This window comes from Naegleria lovaniensis (assembly GCF_003324165.1).
Source record: "Naegleria lovaniensis strain ATCC 30569 chromosome Unknown tig036, whole genome shotgun sequence".
In the NCBI taxonomy this organism is placed as follows: Eukaryota; Heterolobosea; class Eutetramitea; order Acrasida; family Naegleriidae; genus Naegleria; species Naegleria lovaniensis.
Genome location: NW_025407856.1, coordinates 225,464 through 251,537, shown reverse-complemented (window position 1 = coordinate 251,537; position 26,074 = coordinate 225,464). Strand labels below are relative to the sequence as shown.

General features: G+C 36.7%; 14 protein-coding genes across 14 annotated transcripts; 7 read left to right on the top strand and 7 right to left on the bottom strand.

Moving 5' to 3' along the window:
• Positions 1-229: 229 nt before the first annotated feature.
• Positions 230-1,896, top strand: C9374_008444 (uncharacterized protein; the record flags this gene model as incomplete). Its single annotated transcript, XM_044698521.1, has 2 exons — positions 230-1,089; positions 1,152-1,896. 2 exons carry the CDS (start codon positions 230-232, stop codon positions 1,894-1,896), a joined length of 1,605 nt encoding a protein of 534 aa, XP_044545563.1.
• Positions 1,897-1,921: 25 nt separating this feature from the next.
• On the bottom strand, positions 1,922-3,733 carry C9374_008443 (uncharacterized protein; the record flags this gene model as incomplete). Its single annotated transcript, XM_044698520.1, has 1 exon — positions 1,922-3,733. The coding sequence occupies one exon, from the start codon at positions 3,731-3,733 to the stop codon at positions 1,922-1,924; it is 1,812 nt and encodes a 603-aa protein (XP_044545562.1).
• A 1,511-nt stretch (positions 3,734-5,244) lies between these two features.
• C9374_008442 (uncharacterized protein) lies at positions 5,245-7,152 on the top strand (the record flags this gene model as incomplete). Its single annotated transcript, XM_044698519.1, has 2 exons — positions 5,245-5,991; positions 6,043-7,152. 2 exons carry the CDS (start codon positions 5,245-5,247, stop codon positions 7,150-7,152), a joined length of 1,857 nt encoding a protein of 618 aa, XP_044545561.1.
• A 68-nt stretch (positions 7,153-7,220) lies between these two features.
• Positions 7,221-7,698, bottom strand: C9374_008441 (uncharacterized protein; the record flags this gene model as incomplete). The annotated part of the gene is made up of 3 exons (XM_044698518.1): positions 7,221-7,475; positions 7,542-7,558; positions 7,629-7,698. The coding sequence occupies 3 exons, from the start codon at positions 7,696-7,698 to the stop codon at positions 7,221-7,223; spliced, it is 342 nt and encodes a 113-aa protein (XP_044545560.1).
• Positions 7,699-8,208: 510 nt separating this feature from the next.
• On the top strand, positions 8,209-10,986 carry C9374_008440 (uncharacterized protein; the record flags this gene model as incomplete). The annotated part of the gene is made up of 1 exon (XM_044698517.1): positions 8,209-10,986. The coding sequence occupies one exon, from the start codon at positions 8,209-8,211 to the stop codon at positions 10,984-10,986; it is 2,778 nt and encodes a 925-aa protein (XP_044545559.1).
• A 67-nt stretch (positions 10,987-11,053) lies between these two features.
• Positions 11,054-11,809, bottom strand: C9374_008439 (uncharacterized protein; the record flags this gene model as incomplete). Its single annotated transcript, XM_044698515.1, has 1 exon — positions 11,054-11,809. The coding sequence occupies one exon, from the start codon at positions 11,807-11,809 to the stop codon at positions 11,054-11,056; it is 756 nt and encodes a 251-aa protein (XP_044545558.1).
• Positions 11,810-11,989: 180 nt separating this feature from the next.
• Positions 11,990-12,454, bottom strand: C9374_008438 (uncharacterized protein; the record flags this gene model as incomplete). Its single annotated transcript, XM_044698514.1, has 1 exon — positions 11,990-12,454. One exon carries the CDS (start codon positions 12,452-12,454, stop codon positions 11,990-11,992), a length of 465 nt encoding a protein of 154 aa, XP_044545557.1.
• Positions 12,455-12,609: 155 nt separating this feature from the next.
• Positions 12,610-13,336, top strand: C9374_008437 (uncharacterized protein; the record flags this gene model as incomplete). Its single annotated transcript, XM_044698513.1, has 2 exons — positions 12,610-12,680; positions 12,730-13,336. 2 exons carry the CDS (start codon positions 12,610-12,612, stop codon positions 13,334-13,336), a joined length of 678 nt encoding a protein of 225 aa, XP_044545556.1.
• A 282-nt stretch (positions 13,337-13,618) lies between these two features.
• C9374_008436 (uncharacterized protein) lies at positions 13,619-16,518 on the top strand (the record flags this gene model as incomplete). Its single annotated transcript, XM_044698512.1, has 2 exons — positions 13,619-16,291; positions 16,372-16,518. 2 exons carry the CDS (start codon positions 13,619-13,621, stop codon positions 16,516-16,518), a joined length of 2,820 nt encoding a protein of 939 aa, XP_044545555.1.
• Positions 16,519-16,580: 62 nt separating this feature from the next.
• Positions 16,581-17,903, top strand: C9374_008435 (uncharacterized protein; the record flags this gene model as incomplete). Its single annotated transcript, XM_044698511.1, has 1 exon — positions 16,581-17,903. The coding sequence occupies one exon, from the start codon at positions 16,581-16,583 to the stop codon at positions 17,901-17,903; it is 1,323 nt and encodes a 440-aa protein (XP_044545554.1).
• Positions 17,904-18,050: 147 nt separating this feature from the next.
• C9374_008434 (uncharacterized protein) lies at positions 18,051-19,911 on the bottom strand (the record flags this gene model as incomplete). Its single annotated transcript, XM_044698510.1, has 3 exons — positions 18,051-19,015; positions 19,102-19,522; positions 19,600-19,911. The coding sequence occupies 3 exons, from the start codon at positions 19,909-19,911 to the stop codon at positions 18,051-18,053; spliced, it is 1,698 nt and encodes a 565-aa protein (XP_044545553.1).
• Positions 19,912-20,009: 98 nt separating this feature from the next.
• C9374_008433 (uncharacterized protein) lies at positions 20,010-21,110 on the bottom strand (the record flags this gene model as incomplete). The annotated part of the gene is made up of 4 exons (XM_044698509.1): positions 20,010-20,463; positions 20,511-20,596; positions 20,646-20,805; positions 20,869-21,110. 4 exons carry the CDS (start codon positions 21,108-21,110, stop codon positions 20,010-20,012), a joined length of 942 nt encoding a protein of 313 aa, XP_044545552.1.
• A 199-nt stretch (positions 21,111-21,309) lies between these two features.
• C9374_008432 (uncharacterized protein) lies at positions 21,310-25,130 on the top strand (the record flags this gene model as incomplete). Its single annotated transcript, XM_044698508.1, has 2 exons — positions 21,310-23,386; positions 23,488-25,130. 2 exons carry the CDS (start codon positions 21,310-21,312, stop codon positions 25,128-25,130), a joined length of 3,720 nt encoding a protein of 1,239 aa, XP_044545551.1.
• Positions 25,131-25,182: 52 nt separating this feature from the next.
• C9374_008431 (uncharacterized protein) lies at positions 25,183-25,845 on the bottom strand (the record flags this gene model as incomplete). The annotated part of the gene is made up of 1 exon (XM_044698507.1): positions 25,183-25,845. The coding sequence occupies one exon, from the start codon at positions 25,843-25,845 to the stop codon at positions 25,183-25,185; it is 663 nt and encodes a 220-aa protein (XP_044545550.1).
• Between the last annotated feature and the right edge of the window lie 229 nt (positions 25,846-26,074).

The following is a 26,074-nucleotide window of genomic DNA, read 5'->3' as shown; positions in this document are numbered from 1 at the left end:
AGGGCGGTTTGAAAACAGAAATCAAGAGATTTTTTTGTGTTTGGCTTTCAACAGGAGCAATAAATTGTAAAGAGTTGATCCTGATAGTTGCCTTTGAGATTGTGGTTTTACTGTTCTTGTAAAGGCCTCTGAGCCTTGACGTACGCATCCATGCATGAAAAAGCGTTCGTTTTGAATTTTTCCAAAGCTGGAAGGACCCATAAATGATGAATTTTCATGTTTTAAAAAAATGTATCATCGCTCTGTTTCAAGCCTTGCATTGAGAGCACCACCGTCCATACTTCTCAGGTGGATGACTCAAGCTTGTCTTGCAAGTGGATCGGGAAAGGATTGCTCTCAAGAATTGTATGGTAGTAAATTTTTGCAAGTACTTCAACTCGGAATACCGTACAATCATCACAGAAATTACGGTTCAGCTGCAGCCACTGAATCATCAATAGATGATTTAAAACATGGAGTATTTATTCCAGAGACATATATAAAATATGACAGCATCTTTTCCACGTACAACACAAAGCTCAAAGAGGAATTACCTCCGGAAAAGTTTTTGGAAACTTCGGCATGGCTTTCAGACTTCTTGAAAAGAAGCAAAGACGACGAGGAATATGATCTGGAATTTGTGAGAATTTTAAGGAGGATTTTGATTCTCAAAGAAAAAAAGGATTATTACGCAATCAGAAAGGTGTTTCACACACAATTCCTACCAATTTTTAGTGAGAATAAGCACAAAATTATGGAAAAGATGAAATATGAAATAGAAAACAAGATGAAAAATATGCGCCGACTTCCAAGAATTCACTATGTCATATTTAATGAATACCTTAATGCCCTATCTAAGAGTCATCAAAGTAGAAAAATATCTGTCACTTTACAGAGAATGGAGAACCATAGCCCTTTCCTTCCAACGCCCATGCACGTTATAACAGCGTTACAAGGCTTGATTGATGATCCTTCAAAAACATTTGAAGCTGCAACGCTACTTGAACGTTACAAGAATCGATTTAACAACGAAACTGGGCGTTATGTTCAGGCGTGCCTTTATGTGCTGCATGGATTAGATCAAAGCGGTTCATTTAACGAGGCTGTTAGGTTTATTGAGCGAAACAAAATAGTTGACTTGGTTGAAAAAACTCATAATGGTGTTCTTTTAGCAAAACTGCTCAGGATTGCCACAAATCAAAAGAACTTACCATGGCTGAGCACTTAATTCAGAAATTTTTGAGCAAAATTGATGACCCAGGTTTCCCTTTTTTTGCAAGGACAAAGGAAAAGTTAATTACAGCAATGATTGGTTATTATGCGGTTATTGGGGATAAAGAACAAGTACATCGCTATATGAGCAAGTTAAGCAACTTGGACAGCAAATTTTACCTTACCATTTTAAAGCAGTTATATTTGAATGGTAAATCTTATGAAACACTAGTGGAATATATCAAGCAAATACCATCACATTTGAGAAATGATTACCATTATGGCTATTTAATCCGAGCATGTGCAGACCAGCGTGAGTTCAAGAAAGCACGAGAAGCTTTCTATAAGTCTCCTCGATCAGGGTCCTCGATCAATTTATATTCTCAGATTTATTTAGAAAATCAAGGAAAAGAGAGTGTAATGGAGGCTCTTACAATATATGATGAAATGCTCAAACACCAAAGAGAAAACAAAACATCAAGGCCACCCCATAACGGCGAAGCAACATTATATTTGATGAAAATTTTGGATCAAGGTGGATTTAACTCACAACTGGAAACCTTTTTTGAATCCTTGCACACACCTAGCGTCCCACATTGGCTGTTGATGGCTCGATACTATGCAAAGCACGGAAAGGTTGACAAGTTGCTGCAAGCAAAGGCAGCTATTAAGGCAATTCGCCCTCTCCAAGAAAACATCATTTGAGCTTGTAGCAACTTGCCATAAACGCTTAATCTGTTTTTATTTTCTTTTGTGCTGGTTCCACATCACTGGTAGTGTTTGCAGTTGGTGGCGATGCTTGGCTCGTAGCAGAGGTTTTTTTCAATTCAAATCCTTTGAATCCAGTGCCTCTGGAGGCTGAAGGTGGTGTTGCTGTTGAAGCTCCTTTTGAAGAAGGCAAACTAAAACCAATTTTCTTAGCTGGAGCACTGGCAGGCGTAGATGATGTGGGTGTGGTGGAAGGTGTTTTGCTCAAGTTCACTGCGAGCATAGGCTTGACTGGAGTTTGAGTGGCGCTTGGCGAAAAAGGGTTGACAGCCAATGGTGTCGTTCCGTGCTGAGTTGGTTGTTGAGGTTGTTGTGGAGTTTGTGAGGAGGAAAGTGGGGTTCCTGGCTGGACTGGTTGACTTCGTCCTGGATTCATTCTATTTTCAAAATGTTCCAAAGCAATGTTAATTGAGTCGGTAAGAGACTTTATCCATTGATTGGTTTGGACATTGGCTAGCTTTTTCATTTGGTCACGTTTTTCTGTTAATTTCTGTACAATCTTTTGAGATTTTTCTGTATGAAAGGGTTTCCATTCATTCTTGGTAAGCGACAGCATTGACCACAAGTGTCGAAGTAGTTCATGAATAATTTCAAAAAGTTCTCTGAATTGATATTCTACATCAGTTTTGTTTAACAGACCTCCAAGAGATTTATCTTCACGATCTCCTGATTGAATAATTTGGTTGCTAATTTCTTTGTAAATTGTCACAGACAAGTTAGGGTCAATGATGGCGCTTTGTAGATTAAGCTTCTCTTTTAAATGAGAAATTTCTTCGTTAAATGCGAGTCTCATTTCCTTCAAAGGATATACAGTAATTTTCTTTGAAATAGTTCCTGAAAGAGGTGTCGATGTCTCATTTAAAAGTCCCTCAAAATACCGATTCTTATCTTGAATTTTTAAAGGAATATATTCGACACTAGCCTCTGTCGTTAAATCCTCAAAGTTCAGCAACTCTTTCATTCTCTCTCGCTCTTGCTTTAACATCTTTTCTTCCTCAATAACGTCATTTGGTTTTGTTTGAGGTGATGGTTCTAAGGTGTCTCCTGATTTCGTGGAAAAAGCATACTGAGTTATTCTTGCAGATTTTCGGTTCAAATTCTTAAGAGATTCTGGAAATCCGGCCAATTTAGATGGATAGACAAGTTCATCTGGCCTTAATCCATACCCTTCTCTTAGATCCTCTGCTGCAAGATTCACAAGAGGGTTGACTGCTGCTTTTTTTGCACCTTCATCGAACTCCTTATTCGTTTTTCTTTCATAGTGGTCTAAGGCGTCGTCAACATCGGTTCGCGAGTAGGCAGATGTGGTATTTCCCATGGCAGTATGAACTGGGTCCAACGTTCTGAAAAAGTAAGATTTCATAAACTTGGCCCAAAACTCTTTTTCATTCATTGAGTTGGGCACTACTTGTTTGTAATATTGATACACGCCAGGATGCTCTGTAAATATTTGTTGAATGGTTCGTTTAGAGAGGATGATTGTTGTCTCTCTGTCATTCACTGCACTTGATTTAATTTGATCGTCAGAGCAAAATAAATAATTTTTCAAGCCTTCACGTTGTTCCTTTATGACCGATCCTCCTTTGGAAGAGTCAGCAGTCAATGCAGAAGAAGATATAAGATACTTTCGTTGAGCCCAAAACTCTTCTTTTTTGATAATACCTCCTCCTACCATTTCGTCATAAACTTTCTTTAAGAATGGATCGCTCGCTAGCAATTTGAGTTGCTTGTTGCCTTCATGTGTTTGTTTTTTTCTCTTTTCGGCAAGGGTCATATATTTAGCAATCAATTCTTTACATTTTTCGCAATCATCAGGATTAGAAAAGGTGAGTAAAAAGCTTTCCGTGTTCTTTTCTGTTGCTCTACCTTCTTCTTCTTTCGGTTGTTTGTCAAGTTTAGTTTTGGCTCCTTTTTACTTTTAAAAACACGGATCCTGTCCGTTGGAATGTCAAAATTCCTATCACTATATTTGCTTTTAAATTCTACAACATGGCCAGCCACATCAAGCGTTCCTTCTTGATTGTCATAATAACAAGTGAACCGTGTAAATTCGGTTGCAAGATCCGCGTGAAGGTCTTCAGCCATTTTTTTCTTCTCTCATTTTTTTGTGTTGTTGTTGGTTTATGGATGGCAGTTCGTTCGCTTCGAAAGGTTTGAACACAGGAGGAGAACAGCATTTACTTTGATCATTTTCATTGGTTGAAACGCCTGATCGTTGTTGGTTCATGGGAGAGAGCCATAGACGTTCTGAAGGATCGTTCCTTTTTATTTCTGAAAGAAAAGGCTTCATCGGAAAATAACATGGGCTCTTCGTGTATCATGATGATGTTGTTTCTCATATTTGAATCATTTAAATATTCTAAATAATTCAAGGAAGAATCTCCAAATATTCTCTTCACTTTTCGGATTTGAACGTGACTAAAAATGTCCAACAACAATTTCCATCGTTCTTGTGCATTTAAATTCTTAGCAATTTTCGTGAGCAGTACTTTGTTGAAATAAAGTGTTCCTGCAAGTAAAAGTTGATAAAGAATTAAGGTAGAAATGATCATCCAAGCACATAATAAAATGATGGAAAGAGAAATAATAATAAATTTTTGGATTGTGTCTGTATGTGATGTGTTCTAAACAATTTTTTGAAAACTGTGACGCTTGAACGCACAACATGTTGTAAAAGGTGTCACTCGAGACTACAGGTTGCTATTACAAGAAAAAAATGTGATCATTCTCCAATTTCTTCTTCGTAACTTTCGAGATCTTGCTCTGAACAACAGCAACAACACATTTCGCTCAGATACAAACACACTCCACCGATATGAAAAACAACTGATCCACAAAACAGATCAATTGCTCTCATTTTTTGAATAGTAGCTCTACCATTAATCAAACGCCAATTCAACGTGTGATTTAACCAAATTTAGGTCCCAACACAGACTCTGTTCCAATCAATATAGCTCTTAACGAGTACTCATAATACATTCAGTCTCGTTTCTTTTTCTTGGATCGTTTTTCTCTTTCTTTATATATTTAATTCTGTTACCAAAAGAGACAACTAGAAATCGTAACGGCTCAAAACCGAAAATTTACAGTACCAATTTTATTTAAAAAAGCCTCAACACCGTCTCTTGAGCAAATTTACGATCCTTCACTTGGCCAAATTTTTGGGATAGCTCTTCACGGCGGCTTTGATAATCATCATCAAGAAATTCTGATATTATTTAAACAATCAACTAATTCGAGCTCAACATCGGTCCGAATTGTTGGACTACAATTTAAAGTCTGTACATGATTACTATCAAAAAAGCACCAAAATCTCTCAAAAGCCAAGACAGTGTGCCTAGTAGTTTATCGAGTACTTTGAGTCATAAGCAATCGTTAAAGACAATGAATGATGATATGAATCTTTCATCAGGAGGAACTACAAATAGCGCTATAAATCTTGATCCGTCTCTTATTGGAACGGATGAAGCTCGGCATAGTGATTGCGAAGAAGAGTTAAGTAACAACAGCACAGATATGATCATGATGAATGCAGCTGGAGATCCAACAATAGATATGGTTGATGAGGGTCACAGTGATGACGAGTACGGAGAGCAAGGGCAACAACATTTCGATCAGTCCCAATTTGAAAAGATGCTTAGTCAGCGCCACTATAAGGTTGTCAGAGAAAGAGGAGAAGGAACCTTTTCAAAAGTGTTGGAGGCAAAAAATTTGAAAACAAACCAGAGAGTAGCTATTAAGTGCATGAAGAGCAAATTTAAGGACAGAGATCGAGTAAATAGACTCCGAGAAATTCAAGCTCTAAAGATTCTGTCTCCCAATGATAATGTAATTTCCTTATTAGAAGTTGTGTACGATCCAAAGAATGGAAACCTTGCACTTGTTTTTGAATTAATGGATATGAATATATACGAATTGATCAAACGTAGGAAGAAATACTTTCCGGAGCATCAGCTCAAATCATACATGTATCAAATTTTAAAGTCGATTGACCACATGCATCGACATAACATTTTTCATAGAGATGTTAAGGTAAGACTTTAATTCTATTTCAAGACACCGCGTATAATCACAACTAATCAGCCTGAAAATATTTTGGTTATGAAGCTACATAACCCTCCAACTGTTCCTACGTCAAGTAGCGGACCTAATTCTGTACTCACCACCAACTTTCTTTATTATTATTACCTAAATGGCTATTCTTCGGCGATGAATAGTTCTGCATCACCCTCTTCAAGCAGATCCGAAACGCCAACCTCAGACTCTTTCAGTTATCCAGTTTTAAAATTGGCAGATTTTGGAAGCTGTCAAGGCACAAAGGGGAAAAGGCCTTATACTGAATACATTTCAACAAGGTGGTACAGAGCTCCTGAATGCTTACTTACGGATGGGTTTTATGACCAAAAAATGGATATGTGGAGTGTAGGATGTGTATTTTATGAAATGATAACATTCGAACCTCTGTTTCCAGGAGAAAATGAACTCGATCAAATTCATCTCATTCACAAAATTGTAGGAACTCCAAGTGAAGAAATTTTAAATAAGTTCAGGAAACATGCAAGCAGATATCTGACAAACGGTAAATTTCCAAAACGAGGAGGAAAGGGGCTGAAGTCTATGATACCTAATGTTTCAAAAGATTGCTTGGATTTACTTCAAAGGTTGTTGATTTATAACCCAGAAGAACGAATAACAGCCAGCAAAGCCTTGAGGCATCCTTATTTCAAAGAATTATATGCCCTAGATCAAAGCTTTGGAGCGGCTGCAAGCCCTTCTCCTCACCTAGGTAATATTTTCTCCACTGCAGCTTCTGGAACTCTTCAGCAAGCTCCAGCTTTAATTCAACCACACCAAAACTCGAGTCAAAACCCCCATCACGAAAATAATCAATCCAATATGGTTGTACTTCCTACAATTTATGGTAATAACAAGCAAAAACCAATGGCCAAGAAGCAACTTCATCATCCTCACCAGCAAATAGGGCCAACGTTTTCAAACAAAGGTATTGGAATTCCCTCCCAACAACATGTTATCAACAACTCTGCCTCCGGCTCCCTGAGTCAATTTTTTACTGCAATGAAGAAACCAACGAACATGAAAACAGTTAACCTTTCACCATACCTCAATGATCATAATAATTTGGTTCAAAGTTCTTTGCCCTCATCTAACTATTATAACTTCAATAGAAAATAACAAGCATCTTTTGATTCAAATAAAATCGGATCGAATAAGGTCCTGGATTACATTCATTAATGGAATTTTTATTCTTTTACTGGTACCTTCTTGTCATCAAACAAAACTCCAGCATTATACTTTCTAACGAGTTGGTACAGACCAGTGCAACCAACGAAAAAGTTCACTGCAAACAAACCCCAATTTTTAGGAATGATTTGTGTGCTGTATCTGCTCCAAATAAAACCAGTCACAGCCAAAGCAATATTTTGATTAGTAGAAACTAATTCTGGTGGTTTTTTTAAATCAGAAAGACCAGCAATCACTAATCCCCATTTGAATACCTTGTTTTCAACCATGATGACACAATGACGATTGTTTCGAATCGGATTCAAAAATTAACAACTTACTGGTGCCCAAAAGTGAACTGTTGTAAAAATTACACAAAATTGAAAATAAACACTCAGGATGATTGGACGATCATGTGGTTTACATACCAGTCCGAATTCCTGCTTCACCATGCCACAAATAATGTCGAAAAGACGCAAACTTTTGGGAGAAGGACATTTTTTTGATGATTGCTTTCAATTTCGCTCTTTATTACAACACTACAGTGTTTCTTATCGTGGCGATACATCGCTTGATTGGATCTGAGCTATGTGAACGTTATGTTCACTTCAGTTACAGTCGCTCACTCAACAAGAACGTCACCCAAATGATATTGTATATTTGACGCCAGAAACCACGAAGCAAGTCGCTTCTTGGGATTGAGTCTTCGACAATCAGCTGTTGACTCATCTGGCAGCATACAACGGTTGGTAAACCAGATTGAACCGCATTCAAAAAAATTTAAAATCTACTGCCTTGCTCTGCACGTTATTGTTTTGTGTTGTTCTTCATCACTACCACTTGAGCAGTGAATACCACCTTTTTCTCTCTTTCCCTTCCACCACCAACCAATTCTCAGCCATCCTCAGTTACCTCTCCAAATCATCATCACTGCCTTCTTGTTGATTCCTCCGCCTGAAATCATCATCGAAGATTTTCTTTTAAAACAACAACAAAAACAACACAGGAATGAACAATCAGAACAATACTCCATCATCAAGTGTAGATGTTAAATCTAGCAATGGAAAAACAAGTACCACTTCAACAACAGAAAAGAAAAAGCCCGTCAGACACAACAGAAATACTTTGAAAAAGAAGTCAATCACATCATCACCACCATCGTCATCACTCAACGGTAGCACTTATTCACAAGGAGCTTCTGCTAATATGGGAACTTCATCTACAGCCAACACTATCACAACCGCTCCTACCTCATCATCCACAATGACCTTTTCTGCTCAGCAAGTATCCTCATCATCATCTCCACCTACTCCTTCCAAAGTCATCTTCTTTAGAAGAATTCCGGCTGATACAACTCAATCAGACCTCAAGTCTCTATGCCAACCATTCGGTGCTGTTACCAACATCTTACTTTTAAAGAATGGCCAAGCATTGGTTCAGTTCGCATATTTGGATGAAGCTATTGATTTCATTGAAGCATACAACCAAGACCCTCCTTCATTTGTTATTAGGGATACGAGAGTAATCCCAAGTTACAGTAGCCATAACGAACTTTCCAAAGGATCCATATCAAAATCTGATTCAAATTCTAACCAAGCAACAAATAATGGAAAACAACAAGAACCAAATCACATTCTTTTGGTTACAATTAGCAAATCAAAAGCCAGTGATGTTACCATTGATGCTCTCTATGAGTTATTCTCTGTTGATGACTCTTGTCCTATCCAAAAGATTGTAATGTTTAACAAAACTGCAGGATTACAAGCATTAATTCAATATTCAAATGTGAATGATGCCATTGAGGCTAGAAAACAATTGCAAGGAACCTCACCATTCTCTCCACAGGATCAACTTCTGATTCAATTCTCAAATCTCAAAGATTTGACTGTTCATCAAAACAGTGATAAGGCAAGGGACTACACTAAACAGTCATCCAATAGTACTTCTACACCTCCTAGCGTTGCTACTTCATCCGCTTCTTCCCCTCCAACAACAAACATAATTACAGCAACAACAAGTACACCATCTATTATGAAAAGAGCTGTTCCAAGTACTGGCAACACCACCATCAACACCAACAACAAACCAAGTACCACTCCAACTACTACCACGACTTCTACTACAATCAATTCTCCACCATCACAACCAATTACTCAACCATTGCAACAAGACCCTCGTAGTCGTAGCAACTCGGCTTCTTCTGGTGTATTTGAACATCATCAAGTTATCCAGCCTCAACATGGAATTCCTCAGACCACATCTAGCCCAACCATTACCTCATTTATGAACAATATCCCTTCCACCACCATCAACACATCATCTAATGTTCCAAACACAAATGCTTCAAACCGTGTGCCAATTGCTCATTTACATGATGCTAATAATGCAAATCTCATGTCGGCAAGCTTCTTTTCATATGCTCCGTTCTCTCACAGAGATAGCTTTGGTGCCTTCTCTTCTAATATTCCTTCAAGCCAGCACCAACATTCACATCACCATCATCTTTCTCATCCATCTAGTGGACACAACACAAGTAGCAGCTCTTCTCATCACCATACTCACAATCATCATCAGACTAACTCTGTTCAAAACCAATTTTTGAACCCTTCTTTTCTTGCAAGTCATCAACAGACTACCCATCCTTTGGGGCATCATCAGCCATTCACTACGGACAATCTTATCATGCCCACTAATGGAGTAATGGTTCTTCCTCAAAACGGATCGCAAACATCAAACACTGCCCCAAACAGTGCTACACAGTATCATTTACTCAACAATAGTTTTGGGCACATGAGAGCAAATCCATCCACTCCCTCAAACTCCAACCCAAAGAATCCTAACAATACTATTAACGGTATTATTTCTGCTCCATCATCTAGTTTACTTCCAACCGACAACAATGCTGGTGCCCTTCGATTAAATGTGAACATTCCTTCATCATCCAGCAATCCATCCAACACTCCATCTGCTACATTAGGAACAATTGGCTCTAACATTCCAAGCAGTAGATTACTCTCTACTCCAAACACCCAAACCAATACTCACAGTCCAACAGAAGAGAAAGAAGACATCACAGAACAAGAAGATGAAGAAGTGATTGATGAAAATGATTTGGAATCAAAGGATCCAAACTCAGAGAAATCATCTGTGCTTTTAGTGTCCAACTTTAATGACAAGATTATGAATTGTGATTTATTGTTCAATTTATTTTCATGCTATGGATACATTTATAGAATTAAGATTTTTAAAACAAAACCAGATCATGCACTTGTTCAAATGGCTTCTCACAAACAGGCATTGAATGCTATCAACAGTTTGAAGGGACTTCAAATATTTGGAAAAACTCTTTCAGTCAACTTTTCCAAGCATACATTTATTAATAGCAGTAAGAGTGATAATAACATGAAGGACTATACCAAAACAAATCTTAACAGGTTCCCACGTAATCTATCAATCTCTCCTTCTTCCAACTCGCCAACTGCTGGCAAGCAACACAAGCTCTACATGTGTCAACCAACTCAGACTCTTCACATTTCCAACGTTCCTTTTGAGAAGGATGACAAAGGAAGAGAAATCTTAACTACCATTTTCTCCAAGTTTGGAGAAATTGAAGGACTAAGAGTATTCAGACATAATGACAAACCAATGGCTTTGATCAAGTTTAAAACAGTGACTGCAGCTGCCGAAGCACTTGCATCTCTCCATAACGATACCATTTCAGGAAAGCACATGAAGGTTGCTTTTTCTCTAAATACAGTCGTTAATCAGACCAACAAGAAGCAATAACGTAACATTAATGTGGTGGTAATGTTGCGTGATGCTAATTAACAAGTAAACAATTTCTTGTAAAATTTTAATTAAGGACAAACTTTTTTCGCCCATACTTGGTGTAATGATTACCAAAGGTTTCCAAAGTGGGCAGAGATCCATATTCGCTATTGGAAAGAAGAGACAGGTCCTCCTTCGCCCTTCCTTCGTTTTTACGAGACAACATTGTCTTGAAAGATGCATCGAAATCATCTTTGGTTGCACCCTCACGGTCTGACCGCCTGTGCTTTTTTTGATCTTTCGAGCTTGGTTTTAATTCCTTCTTGTTGTAAAGATCCGCCGAGTGGATTGTTGTAGTGGGTGTAAGAGAATAGCAAAGTTTTTCAGTCTCTTCAAGTTTCGAAATGTTTTTCTTGATGTCCAGAGGGTCCAATTCAGAAGGGTTGAGTTTTTGAGGCGGAAGAGTGTATTGATAGTAGCTCTCCATTTTTGATTTCTTTGGAGTACCTGGTTTTTTGTTTTCCAAATGCGGTGGTTTGGGAAGTATTTCATCCGAATTGATGGCCCTTCTGACTGTTGCTACTGTCAACTGATCTGTACTGCTGTAGTTATAATTTTGTTTTTGCAATTTTTCATTGGTTAGCTCATTGGCCATTTTCTCAAGCCTCAAACGATTTTCATCCACCAAGAAATCAAAATTCGCTGTCCAAGAGTTCCGAATGGCATTCTCTGTCTTGATTGCATTCCTCCAAATTCTATCATTATTTACTATCAATGAAGGGTCTGTCTCCTTCCATCTCATTCCGAAGGTACCTAAACCATCAGTTTTACCTTTACTCATGTTTATGATTATTTTTTTATTTTACAAATTTCATCTACAGTAATTTCATAACGGTTTTTACGCTTTTCAAGAGATAGCTTCTTAAAAAGATTATTTGATATTGCAACACGAACTCAATCATCATGAGGTGTACTGTACATACGTTAAAAGGTATGGCCAAGGTACAACTCGATCCACAGGCTACATTAACTCTCTCTCAAGATTTTCTCCCTTTCCATCATAAAAGTATCCTTTCCATACCTTTCCATCCTCACTGGTGTACCTTCCTTTCCCATGCATTTTGTTGTTGACAAAGGTACCTTCATATTTTTGAGTTTTGTTAGGCCAAATGTATACCCCGATGCCTTCCATTTGTCCCTTAACGAAATCTCCTTCATATTGAGCTCCGTTTGCCCATGTCATTTTCCCTTTTCCATTAATTATATCATTTTCAAAGTTTCCTTCATACGTGTTGGTTCCATCTTTATAAATTCCGAATCCATGTTTTTGTTTTTGCATTGTTTCTTCATTTAAAATCCATTCTCCATCATAGGTAATGTCATCATTAAAATAAAAGAGACACTTTCCCGATCTCTCCTCATCACTGATTTCTTTTTTACCTCCTGCTGGTTTCGTCTTTTTGTCTTTTGCGTTTGCTGTTGACATTTTTTTGGCGGTTGAAATGCGTTTACAACTGTCATTCATGAAAATTTCAATCATTTAAAAATCGTTGTTTCTTGATTAAAGAAATTGCTATGATGGACAATTGGAATTGAGGAAAGAGGACCTGATTTGGTTCCCTTAAAAATTCACAACAAAAAATGTCATCATCGTCGGAAAAGAAAAAATCAACAAAGGGCATTTTGAAGAAATATAAAGAACATAAGAAGAGGTAAATATAAAACAAGATGACCGACAAATTTTGTTTCATATTTTTGTAGCCAAATTTCAATTCAATTTGATGAACAAAATTTGCAAGAAAACGAAGAAATTAAGAAAATAATTAAAGAAAATTGTACAACAATCAATGAAGCAAAAACTCCGTTTCGATATGCTCAAGACTCTGATTCAGAAGGAGAATGTGATCCTCATGTTCCTCGATTAATGTCGCCGATGGAACACATGGATCGGATCACTAGTGCTTTGGAACGAAAATTAGCTGTTCATCCTTCATCGTCAACAATTTCCGATCATTACAAGATGGATGATGAATGTGTGAATGAACATTCTCACGAAGAAATTAGTTTCGAACATTCATCCATGCCAATATCAAAACATGTTCACATTTCTGACGACGAAATGTTCGATGATGAATATCAACAACACTCACCGAGTAAACACATTGGATTTTCACTTGAACACCCAATGTTCAATCCAAAAGAAAGACCTGAGGGAGATCATGAACATGAAAGTCCAGAATTTAAAAGGAAAAGAAAGGAACATTACAATGAATATCTTGTGATGAAGAAAATGAAAGAAAGGAATCAAAAATACTTTGAGAATGGACAAGAGAGTGACGAAGAGACGAGCAGTGATGATGACGAATAATTGAGAACAACAATTTCACCACATCATGTTGATGTGAGAAGACTCGCCAATGATCATGCTCGAAAGGCAAACTAAGTTGTTGCTACTGGTCGGTCTCTCGTGAAGAGAACGTTACACGAACGTATGCGCCACAGTAAAGCGAATGATTTTATTGGTGGAAAATTTTTCATCATTACAAAAAAATATTCTTTTTTGTAACAGCAGCCACAAAGGCCGAATATTTTGTAACCTCCCACACGTGTGGTAATTCGTTTTTGTAACGGAAACAACAGCACACCAGGAATGGAACCCGTAAACAAGCAACAACAAGAAGGAGAACAATCCAATCATGTTCAACAAGGAGAAGATGAGGAAATGGTAAATATTGAAAATGATGATGATGAAGAAGAAGAAGAGGAACATGATTCCGGAATGGATGATGCTGCTCAACAACACGCTCATCATCTCTACCAAATGCAAATGCAAGGAGCAGGCTATATTCATCATCCCGGTACCGACATGAATACTGCTACGGATCCTTCTATGGTCCAATCGGGTTCTGCTTTTGTTCATCCTGCTGCCTATCCTCCAGGCATGGAGGCCTACTATGCCGGAATTTCGACCTCAGCAGATTATGCCATGCAACAACATCAATATTATATTCAACAAAGTATGCAAATGCAACGTTTTCTTGCTACTCTCTCTCCAGTTCAACAACAACAATATTTGGCTCAAATGCAAGCATCCCGAAGTCCACAATTCATGAAATATGCTGCTTCGCAACAAAAGTACGCGGGTAGCTCTTCTTCGGTACCAAGCACCAGCCAGTATACCAATGGTAGTGAGCCTGCCACTGATACTCCAACACCAACATCACCTCCTTCATCTCCAACAGAAAACGGATCTAAGAAGAAGAGAGGAAAAAAGAGCAGCTCCACAACAAGTAGTAGTAATAACCTTATTGACTCGGGCGAAAGTAAAAAGGGAGAAAAGACCAGACAACGAGCTGTGAGGCACAACTGGACAAAAGCTCAAGATGATGCTCTTCTTAAAGCAATTAGTTCTCAACAATATAGTGAAAATGGACAAAAGATTCGTTGGACCAAGATTTCTCAAGAAGTATTCGGAAGCAAACTCACTCCACAAAGTGTTTATCAGAGATATATGAGAGTTATTAATCCAAAATTGAATCATAGGGAATGGACTATTGCTGAAGATAAGAAACTAACAGAATTATATCATGAAATGGGTGATCAATGGGCACAAATCGCAAAAAAGATGAATGGTGTTCGTGCAGATGTTTGGATCAGACAACGTGCTGTGAGACTTGGTCTCATTTCTGAAGCTGCTGCAGCAGCATCTGCAAGTGCCAGTACAACTTCAAAACCATCAAAGAAAAGAAAAGATGACGACGCTGAAGATGACACTCTTGAGATTGACGGCGAGACCGAGGGCAAGAAAAAGAAAACTAAGAAGAAATCTTCAAAGAAGAGTAAGAAGAAGAAAAAGTCATCTCATGACAGCGATGCAGAAGATTCAAAGATTAGCAAGACAGAGGACTCTTCTTCTGTAAAAAGCTGTGGCCGACGAAAGAACCCAAATCCACGAAGCGGAGAGGTTAGCATCGTTTTTGCTCCTTTGGCAACTCAAGAGATTGAGGTTAAACAAGAAGAGCAAGAAAATATTGTCACAACGACGTCCAATCATGTCGTAGTAGAAGGAACCCCAAGACCAAAAGTATTTTTGCAACGAAAGGTTAGAAAGAAGCACGTTCCAAAATTCAATAATTTAGACGCCATTTTGAATCATACCTACGATTTGGTGCCACAAGAAAAGTACATTTCCGTGAGCATTCGATCATCTGAAATTTTCCGCAATTTCCAACCAATTCCAGATCATCCTCTTAAGGTTGACTGTCTTCTAGGTCTATATTTTGGAACTAATGAAAAAAACGTTTGCCTTTCATCATATAGGACAATGGTTACTGATCCAGAACCTTTAGTGCAATTGGATGTATCCTTTCCTACCAATCTAGTTTCATTCTTCTCCAAATGCAAATTGAGAAGAAATACAAAGAGCTCACTATTTTTATGTGTAGCCCTAAGACAGGCAGCGTTAGTTCATGCTTATGATGACGATCCCAATGTTCACACAATACCGTTATATTGGGACAAGCATAACTATGGAGCAACAGTTTTTTCTTATCATACAATTGCGGGATTTCTATCTGGCCAATATCCTTTGCATTTAAAAACATCCACTGGTATCATGCTTCAATCACCTTTAACCATCAATGTTAACTTTTTAGATAAGCCTGACAAATTGAGCGACTATCCATTAGAACTATCAAAAGTTCATTATAGAGAGCTTTCCAATCATCTCAACATTTCCACAAACTCTCAAGGTCTAGATACCCATATCGACCAACAAGAAGACATTGTTCAATTTATGATATACAAGGCAAATTATATCAATTCACATACAAGAGGAGTTGAGAGACTTTGGTTACGTTGGGACATGAGCTGTCCTCTCGAAGACGATTTTGATTCTGGTAATATGATGATTATGGGAGCAAACACAGACGAAGACGCTTTTGCTCAACTAAAGAAGCACCTCTCTGAAAAGCATGGAGATAGATTTGAAATTCAGTTTGAAGGAAGAGAAGGAGAAACTGGCACTTATGTCATTAGTATGAACCAATATAAGAATTGGTATAATCAAGTTCAATATATGGACAGAAAACGTTTAATGCTGCTTGATCCTTGCACCATGGATGCTTCTCAATTAACTCCAGTCCAAAAACAATTTATGGATATTTGGAATACTTTCCTTCTTGACAGCTACAAACTATTGATGTCAGATATGGATTCATTTGAAGCATGTCGTGCACTCTATCTTTCAGAAAAATCCAAATTAGATGCAGACGAAATGAAAGAAATATTGGCACACCAGTTCTTGAGGTTGACAAGTTTGAATGTAATTTCACCTTCTCAATTCATGAGTCTTTTGGATGAAGCAAAAATTCCATTAACTGCAACTCTCAACAACAAATACAGCAAATTCAACACATTCAACAAGTGCAACAAAGCATGCATTACGCTCAAATGCAAATGGTGCAACAAAATATGCATGCTGCAGCCATTGGTGCCCCACAGGAAGAAGAGGAGGAAGAAGACGAAGGAGAAGACGAAGAAGACCAATAAAATTCAGAAAACTTGTGCGTGGTAGAGAGTGAACATGTTTTTGCAGCAGTCGACATTAAAAAATGACTTCACACTCTGAAATGGTCGTCGATAATGAAATGGTTCCGTCATCCTCTTCATCATCATCATCAACAAATTCAACGACAAATAATACTTCCTCTCTTCCTCTCATAAAAGAAGGAGATACCATTCTCATTAAATTAAACAATGGCTCCATGATTTTACAACAACACGTAAAACCCGAAACACAACTCAAACTCGGAAAGAAACAAACCCTTGCATTGAAACATTTAATCGGTCAGCCCTATTATGCATATTATGAAGTAATAGGTCCATCATCCGACTCAACAACAAATGGAGATACTCCATCGGTAAAAAACAACAAGAAGAACAAATCATTCTCCTCTGTTGTCATCAAACGTATGCTGTATGATCCTGATAAAGAAGAAGCCTTGACCTTTGAGCCAGGTGATGATGAACAACCAGCTGAAGAACAACAGGAGGATGAGGAGGAAAAACTAAATAGATTAATTGATAACAACAAATCTCAAACTTTGACACAAGACCAAATTTTAGAATTGAAAAAACAAGGCGTAGAAGGAAAGGAAATTATTAACAAATTAATTGAAGGAAGCAAATCATTTCAAGTTAGGTCACAATTCTCTCAACAAAAATACCTCAAAAGAAAGAAGAAGAAATATCTCAACTACTTTAGAGTTATTGATCCATCGGCATATGATATTTGTGATTTCTACTTTGCCAAGAATCCAGAAAAAATTAGTCACATGCGAGTTGATGGCTTGGCACAACTTTTGACACTAGGTTCTGTGTTCCCAAATAGAAAAGTCATGATCATGGAGACATGCATGGGTTTGGTGACTGCTGCTGTTTTTGAAAGGATTGGACAGTATGGTGAAATTATTCGAGTATGTCCTGATGACATGATAGGAAAACATGTTCATGCAGTGACCTATCTCAATATCCATAAAGGTGTTGCCTCTTCAGTGATTAAGGACGTTTCCTTTGGCAAATTAGCTACTGCCAGAAATTCAGATTCAAATGAAATGCAAGATGAAGCTGTTGTGAGTGAGGAATATTTGGTAGATTGTTTATTGATTGCTACTAATCAATTCGATCCAAAGTCTGTGATTTCACACTTGTATCCCTTTTTAAGAGAATCAGGAACATTTGCTATTTATTCTTCCTACAAAGAATGTCTTGAGGAATGCCACAACAAACTAAAGGAAGATAGAGCGGCAGTGTTGGTTCAATTGACCGAGACATGGATGAGAGAATATCAAGTATTACCAAAGAGAACTCATCCAATGATGACAACATCAAGCTCGAGTGGTTACGTTCTTTCAGGTATTAAAACCTTCATCTAAAAGATTTTCCAAAACTTGGTATTTTTTATTCTAGAGTTTTCAAGCTGTTGTTTGAATGGTCTTTTTGCAAACTATCACTCAACGATCTTCGTCTTGAGAATGACAGAGGAGATGGGTTTGTCTTCATGCTTGGCCGCACCGAAGTAATCAAATCTCCTGATGAAACTGGTGTCCTCGTTTGTTTGACGGACTATTCCTTCGCCTCAGAGTTTTTTTAGCTGTAGTTTGTTGTGGTTGGTGTAGAGGGGATTGGGATGCCTCTTCTTTGTCCTCGACATGATCCTCGCTGTTGGTGCTCATATTTACACTGTCTTCGCTGTCTACAGTCGTACCACTACTAGAAAAACCAGGAGTAATAGGGCTAACATCTGTAATGGATTTTGGAGTTTCAAAGGCACTCAACGTCTGCATATCTGGGGTTTTCACAGATGCTTGTTTTTTTTCGAGACTAGTTCTTTCTGGCGTTCCACTATTTGCTGCATCTTCGCCATGATTAGATTCTAAAAGCTTTTTTTCTCTCAATTTTTCCTTGATTTGTTTGTTTTCTTCCATGACCGCTTTGTTAATATCTAAAATTCTTCTGTTCGTAATGTTGAGTTGTTCCACTTGTTCTTCTAGTTCTTTCACTCGTCCAGTTGAGCAGAGTTGAGCACTATTCTTTAAGGTTTGTCTCAACCGGTCCTCACTTTCAGCTGCTTTTTCTTTTTCAAAGGCCATTAATCTCTCACTCGATTTGAGTTTTGCATTCTTATTGCTAATTTCTCGTTCTAGTCTTCGTATACTCTCTCTCTGTGATTCTAATTCTTGATTTAATCGAGAAATATCACCTTGATATTTTCTATTGGCTTCTTCTAGAAACTTTTTATGATCCAAAGTACTTGTTAACACTTCAGAAGTTTGTTTTAAGGTTTCCTCAGTGTTTAAATTTTGTTGACGTGCCTTATGATAATTATCTTTGAGTTTAGAAATAACTTCTTGTAATTCTGAAATGGTATGTTGTAAATCTAGCTTATTTTCTTGTAATAATTTGACGGTATTTTGCAAGTTAATATTTTCCTCTTTCAATGCATCATTTTCCAGTCTTTCTGCATGTACTTGATCTTCATATTTCACTTTACAATGATCCAGCAATAAGTTGATCACATTGGAAACACAAAGTTTGAACAAAATTATTAATCAATTCATGAATCAAACATACCTCTCATTTCCTTAGCTTCTGATCTCAATAATTCAATTTCTCGTTCGAGTTGTTGAACCACTTGAGAGATTCGACCTTGTTCTAATCTTGAGTTTTTAATTTCTTCTCCTTGTTCTTGAATGGTAATGTCTTTCATAGATAATTCTTTTTTCAATCTCTTGGCCACATTGTTCAAATTGAGAAATTGTTCTCGAAGCTTGTTTTTTGCGTCTATTAGATTTGAAATTTCATTATTGAGTTGTTGTTGAGTATTTTCTAATCTTTCATCACATTCTGCTCGTAATTGAGTCATTTCTGAATTCTTCTCTTCTAACAGAGTGTTGAGAGTTTTGTTGTGATAGTATGGAAGTGTTTCGAACATCCATCGCATAAAAAATTCTACAAGTACATGATTTTTATCACCTTTAGACCTTTCCTTGTACTGTACAATAGGTGTATGGAAATGAAAGTAAAAATATTCCACAATTACTTGATCGATGAAAGAAGAAATATACTTACATGTTCAATAGCATTTCTCAATGAATAGTTGACATCATCGATGGATCTAAATGAGTCAATATTTGATATTATTTCTGAAAATGAGGAAACCACCACTTGTGAATTCACTTCAAAATTCATGCTTTTAGATTCTTCTCTCACAAGTTTAAATATTGAAGCTATGGAATCTTGCAATGCAGTCAAATGAACGTGAGCATCTCCCATCACAGTTTTAGAATTTTCTATAAAATGTGTCATTGCTTCTTGTTCATTTTCAAAATGAGCATTTTCCAATTCGTTCTGATCTATACATTGTTTGAGAAGTTTTTGCATTTTTGTTTTATAAATTCTAAGCGCTTCTGCTTGCAAGGTGTCACACTCATGTTTGACGACATTATTCCAACATGAATCTATCACGATAGATCCTTCATTCATGGCATTGCAATAATTTTCGCAAAGACTGATGAACATTCTTCCATTGAGCATTTTCCCGGAAATTCTTTTGGCTTGATGTTATTAAATATTTTGTCTTTTAAAATTTCAATTTGTTGTCTAAATTCAAATCGAATATCATTAATATCTACTTTGGATGCGTTTTGAAGTTTTCTTTCGTCATGAATCGGTCGTAGTAAAGTAAAACAGTCTCTATCAATAAAGTATTGTTTAAGAGAGTTTTTGATCTGTTGTTTTGCTCTTTCAGTCTCTGATACGATTCGATCTTCAACTGCTAATGCATTTTCTAAATATTCTTTAGAGGTAATTTTTCGTCCCTCTACATTCAAGTCCAAAGTAAAATCTCTAACAACCCATAGAAACGAGGGAAATAAAGAATTCACGTCACTTCTTAGCTTTGATTTTATATACTTTGATAATTCTGTCACCAGACTATTACTTGATGTCAGACATGTGGCTTAATTACAATTAAAACATACCCTAGTCTAGTTATTGCATTATCGTCAATGCTTCCGACGCTATTATATATAAAGAAAGAGCTCAAAAGTAATGCTAGAGCGAATATCTTCGAAACCAAGTGTTTAAATATTAAATATTTTTGAATCAAAACATACTTGAGTGTCATAGGTTTCATTTGCACAAAAAGAGCCAATGCCTTCGGAATCGACAATTAATAATCTAAAATCTGAATGGTTCTTGTTGGATACTTTTAGAGGAACACTCCATATCCATAATCCTTTGGTGCATGGCATGACCGTCGGACTGATCGAAAAGCTGTTCAATAAAGCCAACGATCATAGATGATTCGCCAATAATAGCATTGATTGTAATACATACCCATCATTTCGATCCAAAATCTGGTTCAATAAAAAACTCTTTCCCGATCGATACACTCCAGCGATGGAAAGCACAGCAATCGGCTCTTTAATTTTTGAAATGATTTCAACAGATTTTTTATCAATTTGAAATTTCCCATCAACGTAATTAATCAACGGAATTTGTTGAGGTTTTTCGTGAGTAGAGAGGGATGAATGATGATTCATGGTCGTGATGGAAGGGGATCCACTTCCTGATTCCATTTTTTTGATTTAAGGATTTTTGCAAATTGTACAAAATTTGGCGCCAAACTGTTCATTCATTTGAAACATTGGAAGCAACATAAAGAGGAGATCTTCAAAATGGCGGTGTGTCTGATTGAGCATGTCCATATCCAGTATCGAACAAATTTCTTGACCATACACGTCATTGTCAATGGATTCACCTCAACATGTAAAAAAAATGTTTCAAAGAAACAAACCAACAAGGAAACCTCCCTATTCATTGGAAATTCCCACATCCATGCTACAAGTGGTGGATGCTATATGTTTGGGATATCCCTCGATCAGTCGAGAGAGAATTATTGTCTTGTTGAAAAAGTATCATTATTCGGAACAAAAAGTGAGAGAATATTTAGATCAATGGATGAGAACAACAACATCCAATCAAAGTCTCACCACTTTCCATGGCAACTCTCTCTCAGATCCATTGAATCAAAATCCGTTTGCATCATCCAATGCAATTGATATCCACTCTCCGATCCTATTTATAAATAATAATAATAATAATAATAACAACCGAAATGAATTAACGGACAAGTTTGAAAACATCAAGGATCAAACCATTGCTGCTGCATCTCCTATTTCTGTACATCAAGAACATGTAACGACTAATTTTGAATCCAACCCGAATAGCAGCCTAGCATCAGAATCAAATTCGAATAAGATCAATGAAGTAACTGTTACTTCATCAAAAAACGTGAAAGCAAAAAGAAAGGGAAATGTTTCTTCACATTTATTTAAATTAACTTGTCAAATAGATTCCTCAGCACTCTCAGGATCATTTTCTGATACATGGATGCAAATTACACAATTTAGGAATTCTCTCAATGAATCATTATTTGAATTGAGTGGATTGTTGAAAGAGGAAATTAAAGGAGTTTGTAACACTCAACACGTAGAATCATTACCTAGATCTACTGCTCTTCATATCGATCTTGTAAATAGACAATTAGCAGAATTAGAGTCATTTGAACAAAATCTTCACAATTTCATCACTCAAAATAATACAATGACGCCAGAAATTTTGAATGGAGTTGAGACCAGAGAGAAAATGAGACATGAAGTTCTTGACAATTTACGAAATTTATCAAAAGATCTTCAGGACCAACTCTCAAAATTCGAACAAAATGAAAAACTAGTTTCTAACATTTCAGAAATGGAACGACTTTTAAACCTTGTACAGCCTAAATACCAAACAATCAATAGCAACACCACACAGGATAGCAATTTTGTTGAACTGCTATCGAATGCGGAGAAATACACAGAGTACATTAAAAAGGCCAACCAAAAGTTATCATTGGCGTTTCAAAGAACCAATAAGGCCTATTTTGAATTTTTGAATGCGCTACACGATGAAAAGACCATGATTGAGGAATTCAAGAACGAAACACAAGTATCCAGTGAAGACTGTGCTCAAACAATTGTACAATTAACTCCTACATTTATACAATGCTGCAAAAATTCAGATACATTGAATTTGAACGAAAGTGTCACTCACATCAAGGAACTTGAATCGTTTTATTCGAAAAAAATTGATGAAATGAGAATATTTATGGATAATACCCCCACACCAGATTTAACAACGATAGAGAATATATATTCCACTCTTTGTGGTCTGAAATCTGAACTACGAGATGCCAAGAGAAATCATTTAAAGTTAAAATTCATGAAAGAATCACATGAAATCGATGGAGCAAGTAAGGAAGTTTTATTGGCGTTGGAATCTCAAGTTCAACAAGCAAGTGCAGTTGTGAATGAATGTGAACAAAAAATTCAAACACTTGAAAAGGACATTGAAACTCTGAGCCAAACTCATCCAGAGGTGACTCTCTACTTGAATACTATTTCCAAACAAGATATTCCGATACCTAATTTATTGAAAGACTCCAAACTTGAAGTTAAGAGATCGTTAAAAGATTACGAAATTTTAAAATATATTAATCCAAGAGTTTTGAAAGTGAAATTTGCAAACAAGATATCCATCTTGAAACAATATTCCTTCTCCAATGACTCGAGTCGAAGGCAGTTCATTAAGGAAGTTCACATTTTATACAAACTCAATCACCCTTGTGTCGTGAAATTAGAAGCATTTTTCATTGAAAAAGATTTTGTAAATGTTCAAATGGAATATAGAGGAGATGAAACATTGACGGAATGGCTCTCTACCAATCCTTCTGAATTTGAAAAACGACACATTTTTCATTCCATTGCACAAACCATCAAGTACATTCATGATAATGGAATTATTCACTGTGATAGTAAGTATTGAGTGAATTCATTAAGACCTTAAGTAGTGTATATATATATTTTCACATTCATGTCTATATATATATTCATATTCATGTATTCTCTCCCATAGTTAAACCTGATAACATTGTACTCTCTCCTCTTTCAAGAACGACTCGAAGCGAACCATGGATTGAACCACAACAACAACAACCACACAACATGTATAGACCCATTCTCATTGATTTTGACATTTCCAAAGATACTCATTCTCTTACAAAAAGTTCCATTACCATCCGAAGTACACTTGGATTTATGGCACCTGAACTGGTTCATGCCTCATTTGGTAATGAAGAATTTACACGTTCACTCCTTTCTCCAGCCATTGATATTTGGGCTTTTGGAGCCATGATGTTTAAAGCATATTATCCAGACCATGAAATTATCATCATGCCCAACGAGAGTAGTGCAACCATTCCAGATCATTATGAGAATGTCTATTTGAAAGATTTACTTTTGCAATGTCTTCAAAAAGATCCTAAACAACGTATTTCTGCACAAGATCTATCTTCACACATTTACTTTCATACTTCCATTTATCATGAACTTTCAGTACATGGTCAATTGGTTACCACAGAAGACAAGATGCAATCATTCACTCGATTCTTGTATCACTACAAACGAAGAATGCAACGAGAAAAATCTGAAATTATTCAAATCAAAATGAAGAGAGAGAAAATTGTGACGCATACCATTGAAGCATTTACTTCTTTGAGTGCTGAAGATTTATTGCAACGTTTACAAATTCAATTTTATGGTGAAATTGGACATGATTTAGGTGGACTCACCTCCAACATGTACACTGAATTTTTCAAGCAATGTATTTCTCCAGAATTTAATTTATTTGAATGTGGAGGAAATTGTAAAACCTTCTTGCCCAAACCAAATGCAGATCCGAAGCTATTTGAGGCCATTGGTAAAATATTGATTAAGGCAATTTATGATCAAAGAGTCATTCCTGAAGTATTATCTCCATTTGTATTTAAATTTCTGTCTTACAAACCTACTTTGAATGATGATCCCAACTATTCCAAATTACTTATAACCTTTAGAGATTTAGAATTGTATGATGAGTCAATTGCAAATTCACTTCGTTTGTTACTATCTCATGGTGGAGTGGAAGAATGGTGTTTGGACTTTTCTGAAATTCCAGGATGTGAAGAAAAGTTGGTCACCGATGAAAACAAGAAGGAATTTGCATTACTCAAAATGAGACATGTCATGCTGACTCAAAGATTGGAACAACTAAAAGCTCTGAAAAAAGGTTTTGACTCTATTGTGGAATTACAACAATCACAACTCATTATATTTTCATGGAAAGAGCTCATGCTGTTATGTTGTGGATCTGACTATATCGATTCTCAAGCCATTATTTCCTTATTGAAATTTAAAGGATTTTCATCGAACAGTACGACTCCAAATCATCTGATTGAGGTGATTTCTGAATTTTCAACCGTTGAATTGAGACAATTTATTGAGTTTGTGACTGGGTTGTGTGGCTTTTCCTATTCGTGGACTCAACAAGGATCATCGACTCAAACACGACGTATCACCATCCAGAAAGTTTCATCATCGAGAGAGTCTCTTCCTGTATCTCATGTGTGCTCATTTACCTTAGACATGCCAGATTATGATGATAAGGAATTGCTCAAAATGAAATTGTTACAGGCCATTGATTTTTCTTCCAACTCATTGACAGGATTTCACATCATTTAGTGTGCTAGTTTGGATGAATAAAAACAATATTTTATCCGTTTTCAATAATAATTTATTCAGATTCTGCACCAAGAGTTGGAAGTTGAACGACTAATTCTCCTCCAATGAGTTGTTCGTTAATTTTCACATTCTTTAAAGCGTTGACTGTCAACTCTTCAATTCTTTTTATAAGTGTAATATCAGTATCATCATGATTCGTCGATGTTTGATCCGAGCCATTGTTCGATGATGTTTTTATGATATATTCAATCACTCCTTGGTTATCTATTGAATCAGATATCGGAACAGAGAAAATATTTGAGTCTTTCAGTAATTTATCCACTTGTTTCATTCGTTCTTCATTTTCTGGTTCTTCCTCTTCTCCGTTATACATATTGTCATAATCTCCTCCTCCCATAAGGTTAGGACTATGACTCACATAAATAAACTTTTTAGTGGTTTTGTTCAAAATTTTGTCAAACATTTCTCGTTCTTTCATCCGAAAATCAGTCCAACTCTCAGCCACAGATTTTGCAACCGTCGGATCATCATTGGTTTGATTGCCAGTTTTTGCCGTTAGTGGATTTGAATGTGGTGTATTTTGATTATTTTGGTGAGTGGATGGAGTTGTTTGATTTGATGGTGCTTGTCCCGAATTTTGATTGTTGTTGGCAGTAGTTGTTTTTTCTCTCTTTGATGATGAGACATCTTGTTGTTTCGATTGGTCGCAGCCCATTTTTTTGTTCAAAGCCAAATGAAAGCAAACAATCATAATTTGGAAACAAAGAATTAAAGTGTATCATGCCCTCAGAGAATTTGAAGGAGATGGAATAAAACCATTACTCTGGATTTTCATAATATATAACAACGCAGACCATTACTCTGGATTTTCAAACCCCTCGTGCTTCTTGTTGTTAAGAGACCCCAGACCAACACGCTCTTTTTACCAAATAAGAGCACCTCAA